Here is an 11,618-nt window from a genome sequence, read left to right on the forward strand (position 1 = left end):
GGACAAAAAAACACTGATCTATATATAGAATGACATTATATAGATCAGTGACAAAAACAAAAAATACTATTTTTTTATAAATAATAAAAAGACTGAAATAACTGAAAATAATTCAAAATATTAATAAAAACTATAGGCCTAATATCAGTGATATTGTAATCAATGATAATGTTAACATCTGCTTGCTAGGTAAAACATGGTTATGCTAGTGCTAAATAATAATCGTAATGGGGATAAACAAAACATTTGAAAAGTAAAGTAAACAAAAGTTGTCAAATGTACTAACAGTATTTACAGGTTGTGAAAATGAAAAAAGTTAAAAATCAGTTTTATTTATCATATGTTTTCATATTGTTTTATTTTTGTAAAGTCATACTGTTTTGATCTCTTTGCTATTTGCGATGGTTAACATTTGGAAACATCTTGGTTGGGAAACCATCTCTACAACACTCTTGCAATAATTGAGGAATTCCCTAGCAACCACTTAAAACATCATAAGAACCATTGAGCAACACCCTAGCAACCATCTAAAACACCCTAGGAACAATCTAGCAACTCTGTAGCATCCATCTACATCACCCTAGCAAAAAAAACTATGCCATCGTTACTATATGTATCACTGTGTATCAAGTAAGCCAGATTCAATCAGAACAGACTGGGCCATCTGACCAATCAGAGGAGAGTAGACCAATCACAACAGACTGGGCCATCTGACCAATCAGAGCAGAGTAGACCAATCACAACAGACTGGGCCATCTGACCAATCAGAGCAGAGTAGACCAATCACAACAGACTGGGTCATCTGACCAATCGGAGCAGAGTAGACCAATCACAACAGACTGGGCAGTCTGACCAATCAGAGCAGAGTAGACCAATCACAACAGACTGGACCATCTGACCAATCAGAGCAGAGCAGACCAATCAGAACAGACTGGGCCATCTGAGCAATCAGAGCAGAGCAGACCAATCACAACAGACTGGGCAGTCTGACCAATCAGAGCAGAGTAGACCAATCACAACAGACTGGACCATCTGACCAATCAGAGCAGAGTAGACCAATCACAACAGACTGGGCCATCTGACCAATCAGAGCAGAGTAGACCAATCACAACAGACTGGGCCATCTGACCAATCAGAGCAGAGTAGACCAATCACAACAGACTGGGTCATCTGACCAATCGGAGCAGAGTAGACCAATCACAACAGACTGGGCAGTCTGACCAATCAGAGCAGAGTAGACCAATCACAACAGACTGGACCATCTGACCAATCAGAGCAGAGCAGACCAATCAGAACAGACTGGGCCATCTGACCAATCAGAGCAGAGCAGACCAATCACAACAGACTGGGCAGTCTGACCAATCAGAGCAGAGTAGACCAATCACAACAGACTGGACCATCTGACCAATCAGAGCAGAGCAGACCAATCAGAACAGACTGGGCCATCTGACCAATCAGAGCAGAGTAGACCAACCACAACAGACTGGGCAGTCTGACCAATCAGAGCAGAGTAGACCAATCACAACAGACTGGACCATCTGACCAATCAGAGCATAGCAGACCAATCAGAACAGACTGGGCCATCTGACCAATCAGAGCAGAGTAGACCAATCACAACAGACTGGACCATCTGACCAATCAGAGCAGAGCAGACCAATCACAACAGACTGGGCCATCTGACCAATCAGAGCAGAGTAGACCAATCACAACAGACTGGGCCATCTGACCAATCAGAGCAGAGCAGACCAATCAGAACAGACTGGGCCATCTGACCAATCAGAGCAGAGTAGACCAATCACAACAGACTGGACCATCTGACCAATCAGAGCAGAGCAGACCAATCACAACAGACTGGGTCATCTGACCAATCAGAGCAGAGCAGACCAATCACAACAGACTGGGCCATCTGACCAATCAGAGCAGAGCAGACCAATCACAACAGACTGGGTCATCTGACCAATCAGAGCAGAGTAGACCAATCACAACAGACTGGGCCATCTGACCAATCAGAGCAGAGTAGACCAATCACAACAGACTGGTCCATCTGACCAATCAGAGCAGAGTAGACCAATCACAACAGACTGGTCCATCTGACCAATCAGAGCAGAGTAGACCAATCACAACAGACTGGTCCATCTGACCAATCAGAGCAGAGTAGACCAATCACAACAGACTGGGCCATCTGACCAATCAGAGCAGAGTAGACCAATCACAACAGACTGGACCATCTGACCAATCAGAGCAGAGCGGACCAATCAGAACAGACTGGGCCATCTGACCAATCAGAGCAGAGTAGACCAATCACAACAGACTGGGCCATCTGACCAATCAGAGCAGAGTAGACCAATCACAACAGACTGGGCCATCTGACCAATCAGAGCAGAGTAGACCAATCACAACAGACTGGACCATCTGACCAATCAGAGCAGAGCAGTCTGACCAATCAGAGCAGAGCAGACCAATCACAACAGACTGGGTCATCTGACCAATCAGAGCAGAGTAGACCAATCACAACAGACTGAGCCATCTGACCAATCAGAGCAGAGTAGACCAATCACAACAGACTGGGTCATCTGACCAATCAGAGCAGAGTAGATCAATCACAACAGACTGGACCATCTGACCAATCAGAGCAGAGTAGACCAATCACAACAGACTGGGTCATCTGACCAATCAGAGCAGAGTAGACCAATCACAACAGACTGGGCAGTCTGACCAATCAGAGCAGAGTAGACCAATCACAACAGACTGGGCAGTCTGACCAATCAGAGCAGAGTAGACCAATCACAACAGACTGGACCATCTGACCAATCAGAGCAGAGCAGACCAATCACAACAGACTGGGCCATCTGACCAATCAGAGCAGAGTAGACCAATCACAACAGACTGGGTTATCTGACCAATCAGAGCAGAGTAGATCAATCACAACAGACTGGGCCATCTGACCAATCAGAGTAGAGTAGACCAATCACAACAGACTGGGTCATCTGACCAATCAGAGCAGAGGAGACCAATCACAACAGACTGGGCCATCTGACCAATCAGAGCAGAGTAGACCAATCACAACAGACTGGGTCATCTGACCAATCAGAGCAGAGTAGACCAATCACAACAGACTGGGTCATCTGACCAATCAGAGTAGAGTAGACCAATCAGAACAGACTGGGCCATCTGACCAATCAGAGTAGAGTAGACCAATCACAACAGACTGGGTCATCTGACCAATCAGAGTAGAGTAGACCAATCACAACAGACTGGGTCATCTGACCAATCAGAGCAGAGTAGACCAATCACAACAGACTGGGTCATCTGACCAATCAGAGCAGAGTAGACCAATCACAACAGACTGGGTCATCTGACCAATCAGAGCAGAGCAGACCAATCACAACAGACTGGGTCATCTGACCAATCAGAGCAGAGTAGACCAATCACAACAGACTGGACCATCTGACCAATCAGAGCAGAGTAGACAAATCACAACAGACTGGACCATCTGACCAATCAGAGCAGAGTAGACCAATCACAACAGACTGGGTCATCTGACCAATCAGAGCAGAGCAGACCAATCACAACAGACTGGGTCATCTGACCAATCAGAGTAGAGTAGACCAATCACAACAGACTGGGTCATCTGACCAATCAGAGCAGAGTAGACCAATCACAACAGACTGGGTCATCTGACCAATCAGAGTAGAGTAGACCAATCACAACAGACTGGGTCATCTGACCAATCAGAGCAGAGCAGACCAATCACAACAGACTGGGTCATCTGACCAATCAGAGTGGAGTAGACCAATCACAACAGACTGGGTCATCTGACCAATCAGAGTAGAGTAGACCAATCAGAACAGACTGGGCCATCTGACCAATCAGAGCAGAGTAGACCAATCACAACAGACTGGGTCATCTGACCAATCAGAGTAGAGTAGACCAATCACAACAGACTGGGTCATCTGACCAATCAGAGCAGAGTAGACCAATCACAACAGACTGGGTCATCTGACCAATCAGAGCAGAGTAGACCAATCACAACAGACTGGGTCATCTGACCAATCAGAGCAGAGCAGACCAATCACAACAGACTGGGTCATCTGACCAATCAGAGCAGAGTAGACCAATCACAACAGACTGGACCATCTGACCAATCAGAGCAGAGTAGACCAATCACAACAGACTGGACCATCTGACCAATCAGAGCAGAGTAGACCAATCACAACAGACTGGGTCATCTGACCAATCAGAGTAGAGTAGACCAATCACAACAGACTGGGTCATCTGACCAATCAGAGCAGAGTAGACCAATCACAACAGACTGGGTCATCTGACCAATCAGAGTAGAGTAGACCAATCACAACAGACTGGGTCATCTGACCAATCAGAGCAGAGTAGACCAATCACAACAGACTGGGTCATCTGACCAATCAGAGCAGAGCAGACCAATCACAACAGACTGGGTCATCTGACCAATCAGAGTAGAGTAGACCAATCACAACAGACTGGGTCATCTGACCAATCAGAGCAGAGTAGACCAATCACAACAGACTGGGTCATCTGACCAATCAGAGCAGAGCAGACCAATCACAACAGACTGGGTCATCTGACCAATCAGAGTAGAGTAGACCAATCACAACAGACTGGGTCATCTGACCAATCAGAGTAGAGTAGACCAATCACAACAGACTGGGTCATCTGACCAATCAGAGCAGAGTAGACCAATCACAACAGACTGGGTCATCTGACCAATCAGAGTAGAGTAGACCAATCACAACAGACTGGGTCATCTGACCAATCAGAGCAGAGCAGACCAATCACAACAGACTGGGTCATCTGACCAATCAGAGTAGAGTAGACCAATCACAACAGACTGGGTCATCTGACCAATCAGAGTAGACCAATCACAACAGACTGGCCAATCAGAGATTGTTTAGAACCAATTTAGAGAATCCTTTATAGATTAAAAAAAGGTGACGCTGCAATTGTATATTATAAGAAAATTAAAGTGTTTATTGACCTTGAATGCATGTAAACCTGTTGTTGAAGACTCAAAACTAGTAGCTTTACAGCAGAACAGGGCCACTATAAAGGTTCCTCACACCGCCAGGTGGCATCTCGATGGGGTTTCTTCTCTCCCCCATCACACACACACACACACACACACACACACTTTCTGACAGTGAATTATGGGATTCTGGGCTTTGGACAGTGGTCTGAACAATTTGTGGTGAAGCTACATCGCCGCCGTGCACCGAGAAACGATGGGCCGCAGTGTTTGTGTTGGTGCGCTATCAAGACACTGACTATAAATAATAATTACCAGAGAGAAAAAGAGAACTTTTGCTTGACCAGAAACACGGCCCGTCCAAAAGCCATGTTTTTCCCCTCAAGTCACACTTGGGGATTTAGCGTTTCTGCTCACGTGAGCGCGCGATGGATTCCCCCCAGCGGCGTTCGCCACAATGTTAGCTTTGATGTAATTTGTGCCGCTTGCCCCTCGTTCTCAGTCTTTCTCGCTCGGCATGTCGTGCACAACTTAGGTATTATAAAGCAGGAGAACATTTTGTGGCTTTGGCTCAGGCCTAAGCAAAACGTGGACCCACCCGCTAATTGCTAATTACAGATCCGTGCCCAGCGGTGGCTCGACTGCTCTGTCAGGGGCTTCTCCCCTCTCGCTGTCTAAACGCCCGTAACCCGATCTGAGCTTTGGGGTTTCACTGCAACTCCTGCATCCGATCAAAGCGCTCAGAGACGGTGTCTGGAGAAATAATGCACACTTCACTAGAGCTGTCCACTTTAAAGTCACCATGACTTTACCTCTGTGCAGATAAAACATTGTCAAATAATTCCGGTTCGCATGGACACGCGGAAGCGAAAAAAAAAAAAAAAAATCTGTATTATGAATTTTTAAGGATAGACAGGTCATTTGTTGAGGTCAATTTGTAAATAAAGACTACACACCTGCGCACATATATATTCATATACAGGTGAAACTCGAAAAATTAGAATATGGTGCAAAAGTTCATTTATTTCAGTTATTCAACTTAAAAGGTGAAACTAATATATTATATAGACTCATTACATGCAAAGCGAGATATTTCAAGCCTATATTTGTTATAATTTTGATGATTATGGTTCACAGCTTATGAAAACCTTTTCACAATATTCTAATTTTGAATTTGGGGTTTTTATAAGCTGTAAGCCATAATCATCACAATTATAACAAATAAAGGCTTGAAATATCTCACTTTGCATGTAATGAGTCTATATAATATATTAGTTTCACCTTTTAGGTTGAATGGCAGATTAAAAATGTAAGTTTTTAAATATTTTGTCTAAACTTAAAACCCCAAAATTATTAAATTTTTAAATATATTCTGTCAAAATACAATAGTAATTTTAGTGTTTTATTTTGACAAAATCATAAAACTTAGATTTTGTATTCATATGATTAATTATATAATATTTTGTCTAAACAAATGAAAATAATTTGTAATTTTTTTAGACAAAACATCACAAAAGTTCAATATTTGCAATTGTTTTAAATGTTCAAAATGAATCAAGACTGTACAAAATTTGAATGTACACAATGAATAATCGTTTTGAGATTTGCTCAAAATCGTATTTAAATTATTAGTTTCTTTAATAATGTATAGCTTTATAGACTTTAAGTGAGCAATTGATGATGGTAAATGTACAGAATAGGTGGAAATGAGCATGTACAATTAAATATATATTCAATACAGAATAAATACAAAAAATGCAATGAGATTTAACAATTTAATTTTTAACAATTAACACGATCTCATTAGTGATGCAAGGCCTGCTCTTGATTCACAAACGCAGCGTTAAATAAAGTTAATATAGATAATATATAGATGGATAAGTTAAATTCCACATGAGATTTTGGGATGCCGGACTGGGAATGCTCTGCTAAACCAAACATTTTTTTGGAAAAAGTTTTATATCAATGTCACAACTTTAAAAAAGCATTGAAACCCATGAGTGGCTAACAGGAAACTCGACCACCGATTCTCCTGTGGTGTGAGTTTTGGCCTCTCCTCGGTTTCTGTTCTGATATTTTACCCCCCAAATCCTGATTGTTTGTGTTATGAGCTCCATTTTAAGAATGGCCAGTGTGTTTGTGCAAATAATATTTATGTAGTAAAGGTTTCGCCCGCCCGCTGGGTGCTTGGTTCTGTGGTGGGTTCTGCTGGAAGCCGTCCACTTGTTGGAGAGCCTTAACTAAAGTCAGATTATTTTACCCAGTCATCACCAGAGATCACGGCCTGTTTGCTCAAGTCATCTCACAATGGGCTCTACTGTGTCTTTAGCATGTCGTCATTGACAGGAAAACCGAATCCTGCATCATTAATATGTATTCCTTAAGACACAATTAAAGGGATAGTTCACTTTGAAATTAAATTTTGATATTTTTAGGTCAAACCGTTCTTGTCTGTCAGTCATATAATGCAGGTCTATGGTCACCACCTCAAAGAGCAGCACAGAGAAGTCCAAATTAAACATGATTTAATGACTCGTAAATGTAAGTACACATTGATGGCCTAAGACACGAAACGAGCGGTTTGTGTGAGAAAACGAACAGTATTTATATCGTTTTTGCCTCTTGTAACCACAGCCACGTCCAAGTGATCTGAGGGCGCCGGCGCTTCGGTCTGTGCGTTACAAGAGGTAAAAACGAACTATCCCTTTAAATTTGCGAGTTGAAAATACGCCCAATGGAAACTCCCATATATTGCAAAAAAGTTTTTACGCTCGCATGAGGTGGTTTTTCAGGCAATTCGAAAAAGGAATATTTTGCAAAACTGCAAACAATAGAAACAGTTTTTTCGCATTTACAGGTCACCTGACGTACGTAAAAGTCGATCATTCTTTAAAGATGGCGCGGTGTGTTTGGACAGAAGACGAGAGAGAGTTCATTAAACTCCTACAGGTGAAACTCGAAAAATTCGAATATGGTGCAAAAGTTCATTTATTTCAGTAATTCAACTTAAAAGGTGAAACTAATATATTATATAGACTCATTACATACAAAGTGAGATATTTCAAGCCTTTATTTGTTATAATTTTGATGATTACAGCTTATGAAAACCCCAAATTCAAAATTAGAATATTGTGAAAAGGTTTTCATAAGCTGTAAGCCATAATCATCAAAATTATAACAAATAAAGGCTTGAAATATCTCACTTTGCATGTAATGAGTCTATATAATATATTAGTTTCACCTTTTAGTCGCATACATACAGTAACATCGATTAATGGAAATGGCGCCGTTTTTTATCGAAATTTAGAAAATATATCGCAAAAGTTTTGCGCAAATCTGTAATGGAAACACGGCTACGAACATATAGCTCAGGTCAAAGGTCAGAGGGTTGTGTTGTCTTCCTGTGGTTTAGATTAACCGGTGATCAAGCTTTCTCTGTAGTCGCTGGAACAGTTTACCTTTAAACATCAGGGCCTCTCCATCACTGGACGCTTTTAAATCCAGTTTAAAGACCTATTTTTGCTCTCTTGCATTCGAGTGATTTTGTGTATGTATTTTAAATTCGTTGGTGTTCTACGTTGTGTATACATTGAATGATTTTGATACTTGATTTATCTCCATATCTGTTTTGTTTTTTTCTACTCCTTTTCTCTTTATTTTATTTTTATTGATTTATTTTATTGTATTATTTAAACACTACGGTTGTGTTAAACTTGACTTGACTTCCTCCAGCAGGCCGAGGGTGGACCGTGCAGATTTCATACGGTGTGTGAAGTTCTGCCAGCCCAATGACATCTCCTGCGTGCTCGACCCCATCTTGTCCACTTCACACACGGCCATCTCGCTTCCCACCTTCAGAGAATTCAACAAGCCAGAAGGTACCAGCCATGAAAATTAATTGGATCATTTTTTGTTTAAATAAATTAATCCAAAACAAATTTTAGCTTTTTTTTTTTTTTTTTTTTAGAAAAAATATTGTATAATTTTAATCTAAAATGTTATGATTATTAAAATCTAATTGGTTAAACTCAATGTTTATAGCGAACTTTAGAGCTGAAAAGGGTTGTGCACCATTCAGAAGAGATAAACGAATATATTCCAGTTCGATTCCCGAATTTAACGTTGAATTGAGGTAGCAAACAGGATCAGGATTGCAATTAAAATGAGTCTATAAATTATAAGCAGAATTAAAATGAACTGGAAGTCAAGAGAAAATTTATTTTTGTAATTGCGTAACTAAGTTTGTCAAGACAAACTTTAAATGTCTGAAAGTTTTGAAAACAACTTGACAGAACGACAGACAGGATAGATAGAACAAAAGAATGAACAAACGATTGCTAGGTAGAGCAAACAAACAAATGATAGGTAGAACGAACAAATGAATGATAGGTAGAGCAAACAAACGAATGCTAGGTAGAGCAAACAAACTAATGATAGGTAGAACGAACAAACGAATATTAGGTAGAGCAAACAAACGAATGATAGGTAGAGCAAACAAACGAATGCTAGGTAGAGCAAACAAACGAATGCTAGGTAGAGCAAACAAACGACTGATAGGTAGAGCAAACAAACGACTGATAGGTAGAGCAAACAAACGAATGCTAGGTAGAGCAAACAAATGAATGCTAGGTAGAGCAAACAAACGAATGATAGGTAGAGCAAACAAACGAATGATAGGTAGAGCAAACAAACGAATGATAGGTAGAGCAAACGAACGAATGATAGGTAGAGCAAACGAACGAATGATAGGTAGAGCAAACGAACGAATGATAGGTAGAGCAAACGAACGAATGATAGGTAGAGCAAACGAACGAATGCTAGGTAGAGCAAACGAACGAATGATAGGTAGAGCAAACAAACGAATGATAGGTAGAGCAAACAAACGAATGCTAGGTAGAGCAAACAAACGACTGATAGGTAGAGCAAACAAACGAATGATAGGTAGAGCAAACAAACGAATGATAGGTAGAGCAAACGAACGAATGATAGGTAGAGCAAACGAACGAATGATAGGTAGAGCAAACAAACGAATGCTAGGTAGAGCAAACGAACGAATGATAGGTAGAGCAAACGAACGAATGATAGGTAGAGCAAACGAACGAATGATAGGTAGAGCAAACGAACGAATGATAGGTAGAGCAAACGAACGAATGCTAGGTAGAGCAAACGAACGAATGATAGGTAGAGCAAACAAACGAATGATAGGTAGAGCAAACAAACGAATTCTAGGTAGAGCAAACAAACGACTGATAGGTAGAGCAAACAAACGAATGCTAGGTAGAGCAAACAAATGAATGCTAGGTAGAGCAAACAAACGAATGATAGGTAGAGCAAACAAACGAATGATAGGTAGAGCAAACGAACGAATGATAGGTAGAGCAAACGAACGAATGCTAGGTAGAGCAAACGAACGAATGATAGGTAGAGCAAACGAACGAATGATAGGTAGAGCAAACAAACGAATGATAGGTAGAGCAAACAAACGAATGATAGGTAGAACGAATGGAAGGTACACGAACGTACAAATGAACGATAGAACAAACGAACGATAGAACAAACAAACAAACAATAGAATGAATTAACAAATGAACGATAAAACGAACAATAGTTAGAACGATAGAATGATAGATAACCGACTTAACGAATGATATAGAACGACTGAACAAACGATAGATAGAACGATATAGACAGACAGATGGAATGAAAGACAGAGCGATAGATAGACATAACGATAGCCAATTCTTCAATTCTGAACACATCACAGCACCACACTCTAAAAAAAGATTTTTCCAAGTTGTAAATAAAACAAAGATGATTTTTGGATGAAGGAAATAATATTTCAGTTTTTCTACTTCAAAATTTCCACATGTAATTCAATGTGTTCCTTGCCGTTTCTTTGCAATTGTTTGAGAAATTTACTAGCAATTACTGAGTGAAAATTGTATCTACACTCTAAAAAATGCTGGGTTGTTTTAACCCAATTTTGGGTCAAATATGGCAAAAAAAAAAAAACAGCCATTGGGTTACATTTTTAAATTAAATTTTTAACCCAATGTTAGAGTTTGTCCATATTTGACCCAAAATTGGCTTAAAACAACCCAGCATTTTTTAGTGTACATCAAATTTTACAGACACAAGTGTCTTCTATTAACAATCAATGCCAAACCCCCCCCCCCCCCCCCCACCCCCCCCCACCCCCCCCACCCCTCCCTCCCGACAGAAATCGTTTTCCTGCGATCCTCGACACCTTCTCCCCTTCCACACATGGACTCTCCGGAAATCGTCTACGACATCCTGGAAGGAAACGTCCAGAACTCCTTCGACATCATCAAGCGCCTGGATCACGGGATGATCGTGGGTGAGTGTCACTGTGGCATGTGACTAACAATGCCAGCGGACCACAGACCGAGCCCTGAGGCATTCCTGTCTGGAAATCACATTTGCATCAAGTGGTTTTCTGACCTAATTTCCCATTACGAAAGATTCTCTTGTTTTTTTTCGTTCTTTAAACAAACCAAATGCATATGTGTATCTTTGCGGGAGGAGAGGGGGAAGCATGAATCTACACGGAGAGGCTTATTCAGTCTAACTCGTTCCGACAGTGTGATTCCTATCTGAT

At 41.0% G+C, this 11,618-nt stretch overlaps 1 protein-coding gene across 2 annotated transcripts in view; it reads left to right on the top strand.

Moving 5' to 3' along the window:
• fbln1 (fibulin 1) overlaps window positions 1–11,618 on the top strand; it is a 67,585-nt gene that overhangs the window by 39,334 nt on the left and 16,633 nt on the right. Inside the window, exons 15-16 of one of the 2 annotated variants that reach the window (XM_056243650.1) lie at window positions 8,735–8,877; window positions 11,220–11,357. In XM_056243650.1, coding sequence (XP_056099625.1) covers window positions 8,735–8,877; window positions 11,220–11,357 — 281 coding nt within the window. Of the gene's footprint in view, window positions 1–8,731; window positions 8,878–11,219; window positions 11,358–11,618 lie in introns of both variants that reach the window. The other variant, XM_056243649.1, reaches the window with a different exon arrangement.

Source organism: Rhinichthys klamathensis, unplaced genomic scaffold (genome assembly GCF_029890125.1).
Source record: "Rhinichthys klamathensis goyatoka isolate OS25496 unplaced genomic scaffold, OSU_Roscu_1.1 h1tg000820l_1, whole genome shotgun sequence".
In the NCBI taxonomy this organism is placed as follows: domain Eukaryota; kingdom Metazoa; phylum Chordata; class Actinopteri; order Cypriniformes; family Leuciscidae; genus Rhinichthys; species Rhinichthys klamathensis.